Source organism: Astatotilapia calliptera, chromosome 11 (assembly GCF_964374335.1).
Source record: "Astatotilapia calliptera chromosome 11, fAstCal68.1, whole genome shotgun sequence".
NCBI lineage: Eukaryota > Metazoa > Chordata > Actinopteri > Cichliformes > Cichlidae > Astatotilapia > Astatotilapia calliptera.
In genome coordinates, this window is record NC_137432.1 from 27229454 (window position 1) to 27252961 (window position 23508).

Sequence of the window (23508 nt, forward strand, 5' to 3'; positions counted from 1 at the left end):
TCATACTGGTCAGAACACTATAAAAATTTCAACATGTTAATCTCTCTGTTGGGATGTTGAGAGCTACCCTAGATACACTGCAAGACAAGATGTGACATAAAAACCACTGTCATGACACCCATTTTTGCCATAATCAGGGTAAACTTCAATTTGAACCCAGTATAGTAGCTGTGTGAGAAATAACAAGGGCTTTCACACATGTTCACACCCCACTTTACTGTCACTCCACTAAAATAAATTCTAAAATAAATGTGGCACGATTTTCTGTTCTAGAAATGAGCAATTTCTGGAATCCCCCTTCCTCCTCCACCTTTCTGACTTTAGAAGAGCTGCTTACAACAATTTCTGGAGCTTTCCAAAAACAACACCAACAAGCATGGTTACTTGAAGCAATGATTTTGAAACACTATGAATGCATTCCTGTGGAGACTGTGTGCACCATTAATGTTGAAAGAGGCTCTGAATAGCCTAAAGCATTTTCGCCTTCCAATTTGGCTGGACAGCAGTTGCGTATAGTTTGGAAACCGACTTTGATTATGTGGCCACGTAGACGAAATTTGTATTTTCTTAAAGCAATCAGTATGACACAAACAGAGCAGAAAGGAAACCCTGGCTGCTCTGAAATATAATCATTTAACTTCACAGGGAGCAGTTACAAAAGTTGTTGGAAAGCCCCCCCCCTTGCCAAATCCTTACTTTCACTCATGCCTCTCACCCCCACTTGTGACTGCAGGCCCATGAATGCAGTTACCAGTCGCCCCCCCACCCCCCCACCGCAAGGTCTCGTATCCACTTCTTCACTATTTGTTTGAGTCCGACCCTCCCCCACTCCTTATCCGTTAGCCTTGACTCAGGCTTATTACCCTCTCTCAGCTGCTTGGCTGAACAGTGACTGTTGATTAGTGGTTGAGATGGAGAAGGAAGCCTTCAGAGTATTTATAGAGACTCACTCATTTACCAGAACAATAACAACCCTCCCCCACAGCAAGTGAAAGAGAGCAAGAGAGAAACTGACAAACTGATTTTTTGGTTTCACATCTCATGGGAAATAAACATAACAGGACACACTTTGTCCCATTGAATGAAGTGGCAGTGCATTAATGTTATAGAGTTGCGGCCAAGGTATCTATGCCTTGAAACTGTAAGCTAACTGTAGACTGAAATGGGATAATAGAGTGTACACTTCATAGATTATTGATGGCTTTACTCTGAATCTAGAGCAAAAGCTTCTGGGGTGTTTTAAAAGTATAATATCCATTTACATTTTATGTCTTTGGCAATTACGTTAGTCCTGATGCTCTTCAGTGTGCACAACTGTAAATGCTGAAGTCCATATATACAATGTCCTTAAACACCTATGGTAATTGTTTCAATTTAATTTTTTAGAACACATAAAGTGAATACCTGTTTTATGTCAGGGTTGGACAGTTACAAGACTGTACTGTATGACAAGAAGGGTTCCTAAGAAATGTAATGGTGCACATGAAACACGTTTATTTAAAGGATATGAGAGCATTTCCTGATTGCTCAGTGACATATGGTAGTGTTATGTAAACTACAGATACAAGCCTCTATACAACGCTTAGACAGCCAGTCAATCCTGGCAGAGACACTGCAGGGAGGATTAGTCAGGTAGGCAGGATTGACTCAGCTGGTTTCAGATCTGAAGCTATTACTTGATGGTGACAGAGATTAAAGATGACTTAGGTGAGTGGTTCAGCATCCACTGGCAGATGACTACTGCAGCTTGACGAGAAGGCTCTTCTAGTTCTTCATAAGCCATTACAAGTTACTTATTTAAGCCAGCAAAACCTAAGAAATGTAGCTTCTTTAGAGTCTGTTTCTCTAGTTACCTGTCTGCATTTAAAATGAGTAATATTATGGTTTACTCAGAGGGTGTGGTGTAAAGCATTGCAAGTATACACTTCTACATTTATTGGGTTTACTATTCGAAATTGAGATACTGCACGCAAACTGTGCAGTCTGCATGCAGTGCTCACGTTCAGCTGACAAAGATGAAGAACATGTACCATATATTCGTATCCATCTGGATTTCCAGACAACCAGAAAATAACCTCCCTAACCTTAATCAAATGAGTCGGAAATTGTTTGGGGTTAAAGCAATGACAAGGCTTGTGGCAATGGCAAAACCTATTTAGGGACTATCTTGCCTAACAAAAGGATATGCTGAATCACTGTCAGAGGAATATCTTGTCCCATCATTTCCTTGTTCACATGTTGTTGGTGTGGTTTCTTTTTCCATAGAAAGCCTTTAGAACCAAAGACAAAGTTGGTACCCAGTGCAGCACTTAGCAGGAAATTCCTCTGTGTAGTGCCACTGCTTCAAAGACGGTTGGAGCAAAGGCACCCGTGGAGGTTCAGGAGGAATGAACACTGGCTTCTGCAGTCAGTCTGTAGGCTCCCTTGAAGACGCACGGATGGCACGGATATGGCAGCTTTTCTCTCATCTTGCTGGCCAGCTTCATAACAGCTACAAAGTTTGCTTGAATTGGCGCAGTCACGTGAGCCAGTGGAAATTACATGCAGAGTGCCTAGGCAGATGATGCCTAGAAATAGAGCAGAGTCTCTTGGAAGACAGCTTTCCCAAGTCAATAAAGTACCAGCTTTGTGCCACTCAAAAATATGTGACTTTTACATGTTCCTTACGACTTAATTGAGACTAGACAGCACATTTCGAGAAACAGCTGTTTTTTGTTCTCTCTCAAGCTGCATCATGGATTGTTTCACAATTTCATGCTTAGAATTCTTCAACAATGAAACATGTTGCCTATTTTTATAACTGATTATGCACAAGCACTGAACGACTGGACGGTTCTCATTTAATTACTATGCTCACAAGCAATGCAATACAATGGATGCCGATATTGTCATCAGTGCATGTAGAAAGACCGTTTGAAATGCACAGGAAGAATATTAAAGTCATATGATTACATCGATATGTTTGTGTGTGTGGGTTTGCTTTCTTTCTTTCTTTCTTTCTGTCATACTTTTATCTAAACAAAAAGAAAAAGTTAAAAAGATAAATGTCATCAACGGTGGTAAGGATGAGGAATATAACAAATGGAGTTTGGGTTAAGTGAAGCAGTGAAGTGAAGTTAAGTGAACAGTGACATTTTCATGATTTTTCTTCTGTACACCACTTCCGTTAAAGGGGTTTAACACAAAATATGACAATAACAATTTAGAAATTACAGACTTTTTTGTTGCTTGGTAGCTGTATGGATGATGTCAAGTAAAAAAGATTTATTAGAGAGATGCAGAAACTTGGACAAAGCACCTTTGAAGCATCTAGCTGATTCAAGTAAACTCTTGAGGAGGTGGACATGTCGTTGAAGGAATTCCTTCATAAATGTAATCACGAAGATGCAAACCACCAGTAACAATGAGTGAGATTTCACTAGAAAACTATACCAGCATTGGACAAATTAAGCTGAATAACTGGTACCAGATTGGAAGACAGTAGAGAGAAACAGAAAGAGCTCATATGTACCACATCACCTGGCATGGGTAGCTACCTGCCAATAGAAGTGAGTCACTGTTTACTGATGAAGCGATAGCTGAAAGAAGCAGCATGGTAAATTATGAAGCACATGGGGCTATATTTCTGCTCAGATTCAGTCAATGACCTACAACATATAGAAAAGCATCCCAAAAGCTTCCTAAGGCAAATAAAATGAATGTTACAGTTCGTCAGCACAACTGGACTTCCTTTTCAATTGCTAAAGCCAAAGTAATGGCAGAAAACACCACAAACAAGCAGAAGCTAGATAAGAATATCAATTGATGAAAGTAGCGTTTATTAATGTCCATGAGTTCCGAATTTCAGCCATCAGGTACTGCATTTGAGAGCATTTGAATCCATGTACTATGCTATTTTTATATCTTGACATATTGCTTTTTGGGTCAGGAAAAACAGAGTAACTATGTAAAAATGCCTGTGATTCCAAAATTGGTTAGTGCAATATTTCTGAAAGTCTACATTTCACTTACATTTTGAATGCCTCATTTCAGACCCACTACGGTGGTGCACAGAGGTAACATTATGAAAATTGTCTTATTGTCCAAATGGATTCCACCTTACCTCATGAAATGTGGTGTACAAACATTCAGTTTATTTCACTGCTTCAGACACAGCCAGCCTGTAGACAGTCTATGCAATGTGACTCAACAATGGTAAGGGTCTTAGGTCAACTGCTACAACAAAGCTTGTGTAGGTCAGGCAGAGCTGTGGACAGTCTTCTGACATGTTGAGTCAATGAGGAATGTTGAGGCCATTTGTGGGGGAGCTTATCAAAGCTTGAAGAAGCACATTTTGATTGGTTGAGAATAGGTGAATACACAACTTTCTGTTGAAATATGACTAATTCTCTAAGCTGTTTGAGGGTGGAACCTGTGTGTGATCATTTTATCCTGTAACTGCAGCATTTCTAATACATATTTTAGTGTGGGACAGGGGTGTGTCTAACTTACAGCCTATTGCTCATACAAACACAGTCACGTTAACCCTCTCTCTTCCTGTTTTTCACTGAAAGGCAGTCACAGGCAGTTACGCTCGCACGTAAGCATAAAAATTAGAAAGTGGCCTAAGGTAAGGTGTGTCACGGTTCCCTCCCCAAAATCATGAACCAATCAGGAAGATGTACATAAATAAACACACTCAGTATGCAGGAAAAACAGTGTGGAAGGGGCACAATACAAGTAGATCCTCAACATTCTTACAATAACGCAAGCAGCAATCACATAATTACAATGTGTATATCTTCCATTGCAATCCTGGTTGATTGGGATTTCATGCAAATATCTTGAATTTTAAACAGAGGCAGTGATGTGATTGGTGAACTGCAGAGAGTCTGGACACATTATCTGTGCTCTCTAATGCAATTACACCATACTTTCTCTGGGAAAATCACAATAGAAACTTGATTCTTGTGTTAATTCTATACTTTACTCAGATTGGCTGACTGGGCGAGTGAGTTTAACAGAAAGCGCTCACACCTGGGAGTGGTTCATTTACATTAGCTTAAAGTTGCTGGACAATGTCAAACAATGACAAATGCCTTGCCAGTGGTTGGCCATTTATAGATGAATTCCCTGGACAATGGGTTGGCTCTCCCTCCCAAAGTGGCTGCATTCAAATGTAATTGCAGGAAAGAGTTTGTCATCCTGGAGTGGCCAATCAAGAGATGTGTGCATCTAAAGAGTGAATGCACATGCACCCAAACACAAACAGGCAGAAATTCCCACACGTGCAGCGCATCGAGCAGTAGTTACGTTGCCGCTACAGCCTGAGAATAGCACACAGTCTACATTCCTCCGCCCTCCCTCACTGAAGCCAACACACAGCAAACTATGGCTCACATGGACCAACAGAGATCTCGGTGATCTTGGAGATGAAGTGTACGTGCAGAAAAGCTGAGTGCATAGTTTTTCCACACCAATGTGATGTTTGACGTACTGCCTTGGTGTGTCCATGCTCATGCATTTATGCATAAATACAGACAAAATCTATCTATCTATCTATCTATCTATCTATCTATCTATCTATCTATCTATCTATCTATCTATCCCTTGTCACTCTAGTATTTTATTCGCCTTTTGCAAGCACAGCAGGAAATTTAAACCTGCTTTGATGACAAATAAGATGTCTAAACTAGAAAGCGAAAATTTCTGAAGAAATTTTAAGTGTGCCTATGCCGCCGCTAATCAGTATAGTTTGCCATTCAAACGGCTACAGAGAGCAAAACTCAGCAGAGCAGCCATTCTCCACCATTAACTATGGTAAAACCAAACACCGCTCGCGCCTCACAGATGACAGCTTACAGTTTTGTGTAAAGATGAGGTGACTTCGTACAGCCCCAATTTGTAGACGCTGTGCGCAGAGGTTCATAAGCAGACCCGACAATGTTTGCATGAACACACTTTGAAGCATTACGTTATGGACCACTTTTCACACATAGTTGCTGTACCCACACAGCCGGCTTGTAGCTTTTCATCTCACAGCCCGACACATACAAAAAAAAAAAAAAAAAAAAAAAAAAGCAGAGAGAGCACAGACTTTACACCTGAGAGGCGTGATTGCAGATGCCGCTGAGGTGGGTCCACCTCCCCTGCAGCGGCACTGCAGACCACGCCCTGCCACACACATCAAACACGTAAAATAAATATTTATGCACTTTTCATTCACTTTTTGTTTTTTGTTATTTTTACACAGTGTTCTGAATGATTAACAATGGTCTACAGCCAATCTTGTGTATTATTATACAAACTTTGGTTGTAAGATTCAGATAACTATTTAATAAAAGCTAAATATTTTATATGAGAGTAAGAAAGAAAAGTATATCTTTGTCTCATACTCTCATCAGACAATACATGAACCTCTCAATAAACAAAATATATGCTCGGCTTAAATGACAAACCGCTATTTTACACAGTGGAACACTTATTTTTAAACAAAACCAATGCAGTTCGCCACTGACAGTGCTTACCTTTGCACATCACAGTAAACACTGAACCAAGATGGCGCCCACGCGAACGAGAAATCTGAACTACGGTGTCCTGCAGAGGACAAATGGTCAAAATTGCTAAAATTTACAACATATATGCAGCTCAACAGCGACACCTTGTGACTTATTCCAGTCACTACCTTAAATATACATAACGTCTTACCTGACATTCAGTTCACCGGACACTCATACCGAATCACCAGCCCATATAAATGAAAAATAAGTCCAGCAGCCAACCAAGAGTCATCACGAAAGACTAGGGGTGACAGGAGAGCGTGAGCGGGCCTGGGTGTCAGCCAGCCCAGCCTGGGTGTCAGCCAGCCCGACCTGGGTGGCAGCCAAGCCGCGCTAGCCAGCTAGCCGCCATGCGGCGGTGAAACGAGAGCGTGAGCCGGCCTGGGTATCAGTCAGCCCGGCCTGGGTGTCAGCCAAGCCGCCCTAGCCAGCTAGCCGACTAGCTGCCATGCGGCGCTAGCAGTAACATCGTGAGAGATATGGGACTTCTTGATAAAATATGGGACTTCTTGATAAAACGAGCAGATATTTGAAGTTTACACCCCTACATTCTCGCCTGAAAATAGGGGAGGCTGTCATAAAGTTCAACATCAGTAACTTAGCGCGCACAGCTGTATAGAAACTCCGTGGTGCTAGCTAGCACGCAGTACAGTTATTGTAACTGTCAGCACAACGAAAATAAACTACACCTAAACTCGGTTTATATCTGACCCAAATAGAGTGCAGTTAATAACGTCTTACCTGAAATTCAGTTCACTAGCCGCCTGCTTCTCCTGCATTGGGTTTCCCTTATCCACGATTGAGCTCCGCGTTAGCCACCACCGGTCGATCGGTGTTTCTTTCCCCGCATACGAGGGGAAGAGACATATACCGGTGGCTAACGCGGAGCTAGCTAGCCACCGGTATATGAACAACTCAGTTATTTTTTCCACATCGACCAGCATCATCGGCCCATATAAACGAAAAATAAGTCCAGCTAAGACAAAGACTGTTTGCGGAGCGATCGGGGGTGAAAGGAGTTAGAGACGCCTCACTGAAAGCCAAGCCTGGGTGCTTTTGAGCGAAGCGGCGCTAGCTAGCCGAGCTAGCTAGCCGGCCGAACTAGCTAGCCGGCTAGCAGCAACATCGTGAGAAATCTGTTGCTAATATGGGATGTTTTGACAAAACGAGCAGATATTTGACGTTTACACACCTACATTCTCACCTGAAAATATCTTAAAAGTTTACTTTGTGACCTAGAAACACAAATAAGAGGAATATATTAAACCAAGTGGCAGCCGCCATTGTTTGACTGGTAGAGGCGTGCTTTGAATTGTGGGATATGCAGTTTTCCACCAAGCGTACACCATTGCCGTTACCGTAACTATTCAATGCTTCGTGCAACCTTAAGAATTCCAATGGTTCCTGAAAGCACCAACGCTGTGCGCGCCGTTCGTATTGTTGTCATTATGGTAATCCAAATACGGGGACATACCACTAGAGTGAGCCAACACACCACAAATTAAGTGAGTGAGCAAACACACCACAAAGTAAGTAAAGTTTCACTTTCGTTCGTTCCCATTCATTTGAATGGGCAAAAACTTGCATTAAAATATTCATATTTAAAAAACTATAGAAGTAATAAACACCAAAAGTCATAGCAACTCATTCCAGCTCCAGCCGCACACAATGATATATCATATGTGAACCTTGTCTCAAAACTGTGGGGCGAGTTAAGGTCCAAAATTTCAGGCGGAAAAAGAATAATAATAATAATAATAACTAGAAAAATTTGCATTTCCTGCGAAAATGCTGTGTGGATGCCTTAACGCTGAAGATGTCTGCTGAAAAAAGCTGAAAAAGTTGAAAAAACAAAAAACTCTTTCTCACAAAGAAGAGGTGGAGAGACTGACAATTGTGCTGAAATGAGCAGAAGAGGCTCAGAATTGTGCTGATAAGAGGTGGAAAGGCTGAAGACTTTGCAGAAAAGAGGTGAATCAGAAGAATTTCTGCTGAAAAGAGGTAAAGAAGCAAAAAGATGAGCTGAAAAGAGGTGTAGAAGCAGAAGTGCTTGCTGCAGATGGCTGTATGTGTAATGACACACTGGAGAGTGTCAAGAAAGCAGAGCGCATGCAAGCAGGGAACATGTGTAGCAACTGTCACAGGTAGGATTCGAACTTCTGCCACCGGGTCTCACGGCAGCTGCCCTACCCTCTGAGCCAAACGAGTTCTGGTCACAAGCAAAGATATGATGAGACGGAAAATGTGCACTGTGGAGCAGAAGCTCAAATTAGCAGAAAAGAGGTGAAGAGGAAGAACTTTGTTGTGAAATGAGGTAAAGAAACTGAAATCTGTGCTTAAAACAAGTGAAAAAGCTGAACTCTGAAATCCTGCTAAAACAGCACAAGAGGCTGATATTTTTCAGCTACTCATTGAGCCAAACTGGTTCTCACGTAACTGAAAAAAGGTGGAAAAGCTTCAAATTCTAATGAAAACAGCAGAAGAGGCAGAGATTTGTGCTGATAAGAGGTGAAAATGCTGAACCAATCAGAGGTACTGCTTCTGTCTGCTTCATCAGGCTGTGTACTTGTATGTATTTCTGCCATAGACTGTTAACAAGAATCTGAGGTCCATATTAGAAAAGCTGCTAAAATTATTAAACTTTGCAGAATTGTAATAAATTATCAATATGAATTACCGGTCTGTGATAGTGTATAAATTTGTAGTTAAAAAAAAACATGTGGGCCAAAGTGGAATCGAACCCATAACCTTTGGTCTGAAGAGCCGTGTCATTACCAATCGCGGCGCCTCTAAGGGGGCAGGGCGCCTCGAAAAAAAGGGTGATGAGGAGTCAGAATTAGATCGCGGTGAGATGCGAAAAACGCCGTTTTTTGGAGTTACAAAACGTTGTGTAACTCAAAAACTAGGTGGGATAGAAGCATAATTCTTGCACTGGGTGAATCAGCGGACTTTGGTGTACTTTGACTGCGATTTACATAGCTCTTTGTATATCCGTCGCGGAGATATGACGAGAGAAGAAACGGCTTCATTTTTGGAGTTTGAAAAATGAGAGGAGGACATATTTCCACCCCTCAAACATGTTTTTGTGTTGTTATAGCACAAATACTATAACAACGCAGAAATACTATGACTTAGTAGTAATACTATAACATAACAGTTCAATGTTCTTGCACAAATACCACAATATGGCAGAAACACTATGTTTTAGCACAAATACTGTGATTTGGTATAAATACTACGATTTGGCACACATACTATATTCCGCAGATACACTATAACATAACAGATATTCTACGACTTAGTAGTAATACTATAACATAACAGAATTATTAATTGGGCACAAATACCACGATTTGGCAAAAATACTATGATTGGGTACAAATACTATGATTTGGCAATAATACTGCATTTTAACACAACTACTGATATTTGATTGAAATACTATGATTTAGAAGAAATACTATTACTCCATACAAATACGATGCTTTGGGACAAATACTATGTTTTGGTTCCAATACTATGATGTGCAACAAATACTATGATTTGGCACAAGTACTATGATTTAGTACAAATACTATGATTTGGCAGAAATACTATGCCTTAGTAGTAATACTATAACATAAGAGATATACTATGGTTTTGCAGACATACTATGTTTTTGCACAAATACCATGATTTGGCACAAATGCTATGATTTAGCAGAAATACTATGATTGGGTACAAATACTATGATTTGGCAATAATACTGCGTTTTAACAACAACTACTGAGATTTGATTGAAATACTATGATTTAGAAAAAATACTATGACTCCATACAAATACGATGCTTTGGCACAAATACTATGATTTGGCACAAGTACTATCATTTAGTACAAATACTATGATTGGGCAGAAGTACTATGTTTCAGTACAAATACTATGATTTAGCAGAAATACTATGTTTTAACATAAATACTATCTTTTGGCAGAAATTCCTGCTAAAAAGGACTATTTCTGCTTTTTAGCAGAAATACTGTAATTTGGCATAAATACTATAATTTGGGATAAATACTATGATTTGGCACATATAATATATTCAGCACATATATTATAAAATAACAGAAATATTATGATTTGGCCTCAAAACCATAATTTTGCACAAATACCATGATTTTTGCAAAAATACTATGAATTAGCAGAAATACTATGATTTAGCAGAAGTACTAAGATGTAGTAGAAGTACTTTGCTTTAGCAGAAATACTATGATTGAGGAGTAATACTTAAACATAGGAGAAATACTGATACACAGACACACATACATAGACAGTAAAGGGAACAGGAGCTGTGGAGAGTCTGGGCTTGGTATATGTAGGTCAGTTAAATTAGCTGCACCTGCTGTAGTCAGCCCTTACACACACAGACACAGAGAGAGGTGTGAGTTTTCTTCAGTGTATTTCTGACATTCAGGATTCCCCTCGAACAAATGGCCATAATTTCCTAACCGTAGAGGCTAGAACGGTCATTCAGACATCGTTTTGTTCAGAAGAGATGGGGGAATCTTCAGGTCTTCATAATTCAGAGATAAAATATAAATTATTAAAGATATATGACTTGTAATACATTGTAACTGAGTAGAGGCGAAGCAAAAACTGCCTTGACTTGCTCTCAAACAACCTTTGGTTACTCTAAATCTATATGGAGCATCAAAATCATTCTTTCACCGTAAGAAACAGCAGGCTTTGGTGAACAGTCATGGAAATTTTCAGGGCTCTGTGGAAATCCATCAAAAAGATATGATGAGAGAAAAAAGTGCCTCATTTCCAGAGTTTGAAATCTGATGAAATCTGAGCGAGGGACAAATTTCCTTCCCTCAAACAAGTCTAACTCATCTCAGAACGGTAATAGGTGAGAAAATAATTCTTGAATTGTGAGCATCAGGAGTGTCTGAAGATATATCGGGACAAGCCTTATGTCTTAACTTTGCTTCGTTAAGGAGATATGACGATTCGAATATGCCTCTCATTACAGAAATCAAGCGGTGATTTTGAACAAGCTCTCCATTGACTTTCTATGGAGAGTTTTGCGACTTTGTGTTGGTCTGAGGAGATTTGCCAAAATTCTATAAACCCCACAACAATGATAGTGACATTTTCGGAAACCCAGCAAAAATACCTACGTTTTGATGTATAATTTGTGGAAGTTGAGTGAAGATTGAGCAAGTAGCAAGAAGTTGTTCGGACATGAAGAGAAGACTGCAAAACCTTCAGTGGCAGACTGGAAGCCAAGTGCATAGCAACCATAACAACGCATGTATTTTGTGAAAAATCACAATTTTGCAACTGAAAACTTTAAGAGGCATAAAGGTAAAACGGTAAAAGATTTGAAAAAGCTGAATCATACCTGAATAGCCCAATAATTTGAGAACATTTTAAAGTTTGAATGGTTGTTCTACGTGAAAATATGAGGAAGTAGTTAAGTTTCAGAAACAAGCAAATTTTAGCAGAATTGCAGAAGTTTCCCATTCATTTCAATGGGACAAATTAAGCTTAATGTTTTAAAAAGTATAATAGTGAAAAATACCAAAAGACATAGCAGGAATTAGCAGAAATAGCAGAATATTTTAAAATTTGAACGGTGAAAATCGGCTGAAAATTGTGGAAGTAGTTAAGTGCCAAAAAGTGTACGGAAGTCCCAAGAGGAACTCAATAGTGTGGATGCTTAAAGCATCCACACAATAATAAATCCGAGCAATAGTAATAAGTGTGCCTTCGCATAGGCACACTTAATAATCTTTCAAAAAGAAACTGTGGGGAGGAGGGTATTTAAATTGGCTACTGTGTCACAACTCTCCAACTGCCCCCTTTTTTTCTACGCCCATGCACAATTATATTAAGTAGGGCCAATAGGAACAAAGAAGAGGCAGGACCGAGGCTCCACCTCTCCCCGACTGCCTTCCTCTGAGCTTTTTAGATGTACATAATCCCTGAGTTGACCCAGAAAATAGGCAGTCGTTTCAAGATCTGATGCGGCAGTCTTTGTGCACACCGTCCCCGCTTGAGCATGAAGCGTAACCCTGTGGAATACACGCTGTAATTCAGAGGAGCTACGATTACAAGAGGAAAACTGTTCAAAAAGCCGGAGCTGAAGAAAAGTCGCGCAACTTTGTGGAAACGTAGTGAATGCGGGTAAGTGATTTTTTTTATCGGATTTATTTGTTGGGGAAATTGGTGTTTTAGTCTGTGGTGGTCTTGGGGGCTGCTGCTGCTGCTGCTGCTCCATTGTTTGCATTCCCTTGTTTCAAAGTCGAGATTACGAAAATGAATAACACTAGGCTAGAGTGTGGAGGATATTATCAGAGACTAACATTTAAACAAACGAATCGCCGTAATTGGTGGAAATCGGGAGCCTCTGTTTAATTTTATACCTTGTTAGAATTATGGTGATTCAGCTGTTGGGGAGATGTTGCATGATGTCAGTGTTCTTTGTTGCAACCTTACGTGCGTAAAATGTAACAGATTTTTCTGCCTCAGCTGTCATGCAACATATATAGGATTTTAAACTGTGCATTACGCGATGCACGCATTTTGCCTCTGTTTTGCCGATCCCGTCATGGATGAATTATCTGGCTTTAAAATGTACCCAAACAGTGTACGTTAACCTGTAATTTCAACCTGGGCGTTCATTCCTTGGCACAAAGAGAGAGCAGGTTTTAGGAAGACTAAACACACCAGTATTTCTCTCAGTATTAGCCAGTGGGCAAAACAACCTTGCAGATTTTTTATTTATTTATTCCACCGGAATCGATTTCGGTGGTTTAACTCGAGGTGGAATCGTGACATTGTAAGGAAGCGTGTATCTTTGTTTCTTTTCAATGAAGGTGAAGAGCGTGGTGACTGTAAAAGAAGTCAGTATTTATATAGAGACTCCGGTTTGGACTACACAGCCAAGTAAAACCTAAAACATGGTGACATTATTTCTGTTGTTGTTTTAACCAGTTTGATACTGGTTTAAATGGGTGGCTAGCTTTGCACATTCCATATTGCTTGGTGTTCTCCTAAATTTTCTTAGTGCTTTGAAACACCTTGCCTGCCCCTTACTTTGTTCTAACAGTGTCTCCTCTCTGTCCATAGACAGGAGGCATGGCAGATCATCTGATGATGCCCATGAATCACAACTCAGCGGGTGCCAGTCTCCACGGTTACAGGATGGGTATGAATAGCGGCCTACAGGCAGGACCCCAGCAGCATGCCAACCAGCAGGGCATGAGGGTGCTGCCCAGTGGCCAGATGATGCACTATGGTGGCACTCAGGCCAACATGGAGACCGCCATGAGGCAGCGACAGGGCATGGTGGCTGGACCCATGAATGGACAGCTGAATGGGGCCCAGATGGGTCACCATCAAATGACCTCTGGTCACATGATGTATAATGGCCAGCCCCAGCAGCAACAACAACAACATCATCCGCAACAGCAGCACCACATGCATCCGCAACAGCACCAACAGCAGGCCCAGCATATGCAGCAGCAACAGCAACAACAGTTCATGAATGGAGGATTAACTTCTCAGCAGCTAATGGCCAGCATGCAACTGCAGAAACTCAACACCCAGTACCATGGACATCCGCTGGGTCCTATGGGTGGGAACCACATGGGGCCCACAGCCCAGTACCGCATGAGCCCAGCTCAGCTGGCTAACATGCAGCACATGGCTAGCCCGGCACTAGCCTTGAATGGCATGGATGCGGATATGATTGACGAAGATGTCCTGACTTCACTGGTCATGGAGCTGGGCTTGGACCGAGTCCAGGAGCTGCCAGAACTCTTCCTGGGCCAGAATGAATTTGATTTCATCTCGGACTTTGTCAGCAAACAGCAGCCAAGCACTGTTAGTTGCTGAGAGGACCTTATTTGCAGTTGCGCAAAAATGGAGACAGAAGAGTGAGAATTGTTCAGAACAGACGAAGAGCGTTCATTTCCTCACTTTTTATTTTGTGAGCACCTCTCCGTACGACTATACCACAATGCTGTGCAGGGTGCACAAAGGAGAACTCTGGGTATTTGCGTTGAATGCACAGGGCATGCGTCTTGTGCACTTGTGGCCAGAGGGTGGATGGCTTTAGGGCCCACTTCTCCTATTTCCTGGACATGAATGTAATAAAGAAATGCTGAAGTTCTTAAAAGCCACTCTGAACAATGCTATGACACTATGTAGCCTCCCAAGCCTGGACTCCAAGACAGTTTACCAGTTTAAAAAGTGTATTTATTTATTCCTATCTGAGAAACCTGATATAAAGAACAACCAGCTTCTCCATTTTGGGATTGAAGTGGTTTAATGGTCTTTTTCTGAACGTAGGTTGGGGGCGGAAAATAAAATTAGTTTTCTGCAATTTTTATTTTTTTCCCAACTCTATGTGGCATAGTCTTGAAATAAGCTCTGATGCCAGTGTCATCTAAAAGAGCATGGGTTTTTATTTTTTAAATTACAGAAGTAAAGTGTTGTTTCATTACAATGGGAGTTTCATCCAAACTTAAAAATGGTTCACTTTTCATGAAGTGCTGCCTTTTTTAGATGTGATGTTCTGAAAAATCTACTGCTTGTACTGTATGAAGCTGTATAACTCCAACATGTCCACACTGTTGTGTTCTATTGGAGATGTAGAACCGCCTTAATCACGCAGATTCTTATTTATTGGTTGTTTATATTGTCCCCTTTTTGTGGTCGAGATGGGGGGGTGGGATGGTCTTTGTGAAAGGGGTTTCAAGGATCAATAAAAATGGCCTGGATAGATGTGTGGCCTGCTTTTCCATTCATTGCATAGCTCTTCCCTCAGGCAGTGCTTAGGTTAACCTCTGGGTGAATCCTCGGTTTTCTTTCAAATCTGAGAAGGAATGTTTTAAAAAATACATTATTTGTGCAGTTTGAGGTGGATATCTGGTCCAGATCTCCTGAGTTTACAGTTTAATTTACCTTTTCATAGCTAAAACTAAGTATCACTGATAAGACCATGATTGACATGGTGATAACTGCAGTGACTTTCAATGACCAATGACATTGAGCATTTTTCTCCCCTTGGTGATTAAGTAAAATAAGTGTTTAGATGACATTAAAGGTGTTTGACAACATATCCAGTCATAGGGTGGTGTGCATTCAGCTTACAATGCTGAATCCAATTCTTTCTATTCTTTGTGTAGAGTACTTAAGTTATTTTTGATCATGTTTTAACTGACTTTATGCACATAAACTGTAATTCAGAAATGGTGCCGTCCATAGAGGGTGGTCAAAGAAACTGACAATTGACTGTAAACAGTAACCAAACAAATTCAAAACAGCCCCTCTCTAGTCAGGGCCACTGCCTGTTGGAGGAGTAAAACAATTTTCCTAATATAATTGCATTCATTATAAAAATGAGGGTAAAGAGATTCTCTGCGGTGTCTGAGTTTGTTGAATTGTTTTGTGCCTCCGGGCTATGAAAATGCTTGATTGAGGTCATGTTGGGAATGTCACCACCACAGTTAGCTCTTCACATTGTCAACAAAGGCATCTTTAGTGGCATCATCAGTAACAAGGATGGGAAATGAGAGCATGGTTGCAAAAATAGTGTTAGCTGATTGCTCAATTTTGAAGTCGGTGCAGCTCTTCAAACAGCCACCTCTGTTCAGTTGTCCAATTGTGTTAAAGGCCAACAAGCTCAATTTGAAGCATGGTATAATGGATGGGCCAAGCTGAAATATCTTGGCCTAAATGCAGGGCATGTTTTAAATAACAAAGACTTGCTTAAGGGTGCATGTGTGTATGTGTAGATTTTCTTGGCTTGACACTAACATGAGAACAGCTCATAAGTAGGCCAACAGCCTTGGCACAGTGCTTAGTAACGGTTGCAGGTCCTTTTGCCCAGTGCCAATCTGGTGAGATGGTCTTCTGGTGTGTGTGTGGCACATGGGGCATGTTGGCACACTGTCAGAACTCAGAACTGTCTCCTCTTATATCTCATAATTGTACGTTGCACTGCGAGCTTCTTGTTCAGCCCCAATTAAATGCAGAGGGTTTTTTTTTTTTCTTGATTGCAACTCCATAGACGAGTGGCTAACTACGCAAAACAGCCCTGTTTGCTCTCTGAATCCCTTGTTATGACTGCCGCCTGCCTCACGGAGGCCAGTCTAGACGCAGGCTAAGCAGGGTGGGACACACGGAGACGTTTACTGTTAACTTCTGTTTTTCTTGCTCTCTCGTTTTCAGCCCACCCACAGCAACTGCTTCAGCACAACAGTCTTCCTGTGGCAGCTTGCTGTTTTCTCAATATAAGTCACAGACCAAAAGCCACATTCTAAGACGTGCAGACAGGCAAATTGAAAGAGACAAAAGATAAGAAGAGAGAGAGAAATTGTAAGGATCTCTTGAGTTTACAATTAGAAATTAGGTGGAGGGATTTTTTTCGTGTTTTTTGCTTTTGCTCTCGGGGATTTCTTAGCTGGATTTTCCCACATAACTTTTATGATTCCAGTTAAAAGGAATAAACTAAAAAAAAAAACCACACATCATGCAAAATACTTTACGTTCCTCTCTTCAGATCTCCATGTCTGCATTAAGTACTGTCTAGTTTTCTCTTTCCAGGCTGTGGTCCAGCTGGTGCCAAGCCTAAGCTCATGTTAATCTTTGGCCCTAGTGCCAGTGACGGATAGGTGGTCATTTGCTGTTGTCACGCATGGCCAGGTCTTCACATGCACGCACGTGCGCATCATCCGCACACAACCTGATCAAACAGGCTAACAGGGCTACCTACGTATCAGTGTGGAGCAATGGGAAGATAAAGGTTTTATGTCTCATCTCTGGTCATTGTGATCCTTAAAACGTCATCTGTGTTGTCGGATTATGTTGGAGTACTTGTGCAAATGCGGGTAGTGAGAAACATTCATAAAATGTAAAAGCAATGGCAAAGCATTTTTCCTCTTCAGTTTTAATTTTGAAATAAAAATTTTCCCACCAGTGCGAGAGATGTGAAGAAATGGCTGAAATGCACATTGAGAGAAACAAAACAGGATATTAACCTGAGATTCCCAGATGAATGGACGAGTTATTTATAATCACTAAGAAGACTGGTTCTGTCTCTGTGAATACTGTGTGATGGTGGGCACATGCTTGAACTTGCCTGCTTTAACGAGAGTTTGGTGTTGTTTGGCATGCTTTGTGTTAACATTGTGTCTGCGTGCTGGCAGAGGGTAAATAAACAACGGCTCCCTTAGGGCAGGCTTCATACAGTGGCCATGTTGCTCAAGCCAAAGTTCCTGATTTTCTAGTTGAACGGTCACCTTGTGTCGCCACTTGACACGAAGTTTCATTGTGCACTGTCCTTCCCTGTACTTCCCTTGGCACAGCCAAAATACCATAGATACTGCAACGCAAAAGGCCATCTTAGGGTAGCTGCTAGCTGTTGCGCAATAAAAAAGCAACAAAACCGTTTTCCACACGAGGAGGAAAATCACATTGTCACACTGTTTTCTGGACACAACAGTCTAGCCAGTCAGCTTTCTACATGACTCATACTGACAAAGCTTTTAAAAGAACAGATGGGTAATACATTTAAGCAAAAAAGCAACATAAATTGTCCTAGTAAGGCGTTGATTCAGTATGTGACACTGATCGTACATGTCTCTGAAATTTCACTGGTGTAATGCTGTCCCATTTGTGATTTTGATGATGTTGAAGAGCTGCTTCTAACATGTCAGTCCAGCATCTCTCGCAGGCGTTTAATTGAGTTGAGATGCGCTAGCTGCAAAGGCCACAGTGTACAATTTGCAGTGACCTGTCTTTCTAAGTGAAAAAGTAAATTCAAACCATGTTTCAAAAAAAGAGCCATCGCAGTGTAGGAGTTGATAAATTCGCTTTTAATTTGTCATCTATATGTACCTTTTGTACCCTGTGCATACATCCTTCAGAGATAAATATCTAATTCTGGCATGTTGGGGCAGGTGAGACAGATGTTGCCTAGTGACTAGCAACTCCTCCTCCGACCCCCACCTCCCCAAATCTGGGGTTGAATGGCTTGCCAGCCCTTTGAAGTCAAAGGAGGGGGTGTAAATAATTTATTTTCCTGCGCGCAGCTGACACTTCTCAGCCAAACCCGACTCAAACACATCAAGGTGTCCCAACAATGTCTAAAGGTGGTAAATATTTAGGGGTTGTGTGATTTACACAGTTGACCCAAACTGAGCAGTTGCTATTTCACAATTTTGTTAGAAAGTTAACTCATGTGTCAGTGTGCATAACGCAAAGCAGAACTTGAAATTTTTGTGCACTCCATTGTTCATTTTTTGTTGTTGTTTGTCTGGTAACTGCACAGATTAGACGTTAGTCAGCTATAGGTTTCAAACTCTAAGGTACTAACATTTAGAAGGCGCTGAAATGAAAGATCACAGGGACACTTATGTACCCTCATCTGAAACAAACCCTTTATGAGACTGTTAGATATATTGTACAGTGAGCTCTAATAATAGGGACGTAGCGTCGACGTTTTAAGCTGCTATTTGTTTATCATCAGTGGGTTATATAGTAACTTCTGTATTTGCAGGTTTATTTGACCTGTTTAGTGTCAACTGGGAAATTATTTGGGCCAGTCCAGGGGGGTTGCAGATTCATATGATAGAATGGGTGAATGAGAGGGAAGCAGTCTAGTTCTGTACACAGTGTCTTTGTGAACAGGGCTTTAAGCCTGTGTGCTAATCTGTTGACAGTGGCAAGCACATGCTACCAAAGGCCGAGTAACAAGCCATAGGCTGTGGGTGGAATTACTGCAACAGAACAGTTGTTGTCCATCCCCTCATGTGTTATCCTGCTGGGGGAAATCCTCTGATAAAGTGTTAATTTTCACCTAGGCGACTGCTGTATCGATGCTGTTGTGCATTTGTGCTTTCTTTGCGCTCATCAGTAAGGTGATAAACAGATTTTGCCTTTGGATCTTCACCATCACAGGGTTCAGAGTGTATTACCACAGAAGAAAGTCAGCGACCTTGAAGCCACAACCCACCCCCACCCCCGGCCGTACATAGACATGGATGGCAGTAAACAAAAAAAGGATATATTTTGGAAATATTTCCTGTGAGTCTGAGGTGTGAACCCATTTTCTTCTCTATCCATTATAAACTTGTTATATAATCCACAAGAAATGCTATTGTAAGACCGACCAGTCAAACATGGAAGTGTCTAATATTGCAGAATTTGTGCATTGTTGTGTGAAACCGAGGTGTTATATCCAGGAGTTAAAAGAATCAAAGAAATACAAGTACATTCTTCTAGAACTGAGGTCTTAGGGCTTTGAAGGCACAGCAGGACCCTCACCCTCACTGAAAGCACCTCAACTGACTGCCCAAATGCATGCTGGGAATTCTTCTATCAGATGGAGAGAAGGTGGTGGACCGAGCACCTTATTTTTGTTTTGTTTCTCTCCAGCTGTGCCCACACTTTGTTGCAAAGAGCAGCATGCCATGCTTGTTCGACAGAAAAGTTGGCATATCTGTGCCATAACGTGACACTCAAAGCAAAAATCTGAGAAAGCGTTTTTTTTTGTTCTCGCAGTTATGACTGATCTGCAAGCCCACAAAACTTCCTTTCATGCATACCGAAACTCTCTCACTGCTCAGTGGCGTATGACTGTTAGCAATGACAGAAGAGTACTGAGGAGCTCAGCACGGCATTATTGGTAAACATCAACTGCAGGGTTTCCCCAAATACCACTTTAAGTCATACCAAAGAGGCAGCCACAGATGTTGGTTATTCACTATGATATTTAAAGTCTTCTGCCTGCTGCCCTAACAGGAAAAACAACAATGGCACCTGAAAAAAAAAATCCCACAGCAGTGTTAAGAAGTAAAGTGAAAACTGACTTCACAGCCTTCATAAACACAACATGCAGCACACGGAGCTGTTATTTCTATAAATAGCGCTGGCTTCACGCACAACATATTGGCTAGTATAGCACACCGACAAGCACAAGCATCAGCCACAAGCTCTGAGCCTGTCACATGTGCCTGAGCATAACACACAAACAGCACAGACTCTGTGTCATATGCTTGCATGCACATGGAAATGTATTTTATCCTTCTTGATGTCACTTACCAGGGTGGGTTTGGTCACTGTTTTCAGTCTTATGTGATTTGCTTTCTTGTCTTTACTGGCAGGATGTGGTTAGACTTTTCTGTGTTCTGCTGTGTTGCTTTGGTAGAAGTAATTTTGTGCCCACGTGCCCATTAATCCAGTCAGTCTGACAGGAACAGTGACAGCAAAATTACCAGAAACAGAATGAACAATAGGTTGAAAAAAAATGGATAGATGAATGGATTGATGGATGGTCTTTAAGGTCACCTTTCACTAAAACATAATGTGTTTTGGTTAATGTTACTGATGTTTGACTTAAATTGTGCAGAATGATTTGCAGTCACAGGACAAAATAAAATATGTGTGCCACGCTTTTCAGCATATTTAAACAACTAAACAGTCGTGTCTGCAAAAAAGTCATCAAAGAAAAAACTCACAAGCAAAAAATAAGCACACATATTTTTTACACTTTCAAATTGTAAATTGGGAGCTCCAGATTGACTCCCAATGAATATATCCTCCTTTGGGGTCGACAGGTGGAAGCTATCTTATTTAAACCCTTTGACATGGAGGGTCTGATGTTTTCTCAGCTATTGAAGGGTGCACTGTCATGCCAAGATCTAAAGAGCTCTCTGGGGCCTTCAGACAAATGGTTGTGGATGTGTGTAACTCTGGTAAGGGATTTGAAAAGATTTCCACATTTTTGTGAAATAAGTAATTTCTCCGGAACGAACATCTTCTCCAAATAGATCTCAAACAACCGGCAGAGATTTTGACGTTAAAAGACGTTTCCAAGAACCCGGCCACAAGATCTTCATTTGCAACTGTAGAAGTCCATGCATGTACTATCAATAATACATGCACATATTTGAGCAGCATGTAAGGCAAACTAAGAAGGAAAAAAAACCCTTTGCTTTCCAAAAAGAACCGTATAACAAAGCCATGGTTTGCCAGTGAACATACTGGCAAAAACCAGGCCTACTGGAATAATGTGCTCTGGACAGTCTAATCAAAAGATTTAGCTGTTTGGCCACAGTAAAGGACATGTTTGGCAATGACCAAAGACAGCTTCTTTGGAAGAAGCTCCTCATGCCAACTGTGAAACGTGGCGATTGAAAAGTTATGATTTTGGTTTACTCCACAGTCTCTAATACTCGGCAGCTTGCAGTCATTGATTCAACTATGAAATTTGCATCATATCAAAGAGTGAAGCCATCTGTCCCAAAGTTTAAGTTGGAAGTGGACCTTACAACAAGATAACGATCCTTAATACACTGACAAATCTACAAGAGTGGTTCAAAAAAGAAGAAACGGAGGCTTACGGAATGACTTAATTAAAGCCCAGATTTGAATCCAACTGAAATGTTGTTGGGAAATCCAAAACACACAATGCATGTAAGAAAGAATGAAAAAACAAAAACAAACGTCTTGCAAGAGAAGGGAGTTTTGCATGGAAGAGTAAAAAATTGGAATTTGGTGGAATATTATGCAAGGAATCTTGCTACAGCGGACAAGGCAGCAGGATGGTGCAGTGGTTAATGCTGTTGACTCACAGCAAGGAGATTCCTGGCTTGAACCCAGCTGGGGTCTTTCTTTGAAGTTTTCATGTTCTTATGCATTTGGGGGTTTCCTCCAGGTACCAGGACTTCCCACAGCCAAAACACATATGTTTACATGTAATTGGTGGATTCAAATTGGTTGTGGCTGTGAGGCAGATGAAGTGTATGCGTGTACCTTGTAGTGTGCAGTGTGCTATAAATGCTGGTACATTTACAAGGGTGTAAATTTTTCCACAGACTGACATCTGCTAACATTTTTGTTTAGTAAAAGTTTGCAAAGCTATTATTGTGGCGTTAGAGCAGAACATGTTAAATCAAAGGTGATATATCGACCAGGATCAGATGTTTTCTTGTCTAAAAATATCAAAACAGCCATTTGTTTCCACATAAATGAATGCATGTTCAGAGTTTGACACAATTTAAAATTATTCTTCTGAATATTACTAATTGCTCTATGTCGACCCAAACAGGCTAAGTTTAAGGTGTGGACCTACAAGCATTAAAAGGCAACCCATGCAATCGTTATGTAGAAACCTGAAGCCTGCCTTGCACAAGCACTGATAATGACATTTCAGTGAACCAGGAGACACCACGTCCTTGTCAGTAAACCTTTTAAAATCAAAGGAGAAGGTACAGATGTCATAGTGATATTTGGCAACACACAAACTGCCATTCAACCTTTTTATTTCTTCATGACCAGATTGCTGCAATGTTCCTTTTATCAGATAATCAATCAGACCCCCCCCCCCCCCCCCCCCAAAAAAAACCCCCCCAAAACAAACAAAACACAGCGTAGACTTTATATTGCTTAAAATGCAGCAGCAAATGATAACTCTGTTAGTTGAAGCCTGGACTAACTGCCCATTTGTTTTAGAATTACTGTCTCTTTACTGCTAGTGAGCAGCCTGACATCCTCAGGCAGGAAACAGTTCCCACTTCACCATAAAGGCAACAAAGCAACTGCAGAGCTCCTAAGTTTTGGGAACAACCTTTCTGAGGAAATTTGCTAAGTATCTTTTAATCTCTTTTAAACAATTATGGCTTCCTTTAAAATGTAACATTTTTATCCGAAACTGTTGAGTTTCTGTGTTATTTCTGAAGTTGCACTGTATTAAGGATTGTTATCATTTTCCTAGGAGTTAACACTTATGGTTTTTAATCTTCTTTTGATCTCCTTTTTTCCTGGAGAAATGACTATATTTGTGCATTTATTATTTGCTTTAGAAATAAAAACGAGTTTGTCTTTAAATACCCATAAGACATTTTTAAATACTGGAGGATTAATGAAATAACATGTACAAAAGGAAATGGTACTAACAAAGAAGAAACATATGAACAT

General features: G+C 40.8%; 1 protein-coding gene across 1 annotated transcript; it reads left to right on the forward strand.

Annotated features, from left to right (window-relative positions):
- The first annotated feature begins 12461 nt into the window (after positions 1 to 12461).
- On the forward strand, positions 12462 to 15309 carry cited4b (Cbp/p300-interacting transactivator, with Glu/Asp-rich carboxy-terminal domain, 4b). Its single transcript, XM_026183666.2, has 2 exons — positions 12462 to 12705; positions 13651 to 15309. Exons 1-2 carry the CDS (start codon positions 12700 to 12702, stop codon positions 14416 to 14418), a joined length of 774 nt encoding a protein of 257 aa, XP_026039451.2. The 5' UTR covers positions 12462 to 12699; the 3' UTR covers positions 14419 to 15309.
- Positions 15310 to 23508: the final 8199 nt, after the last annotated feature.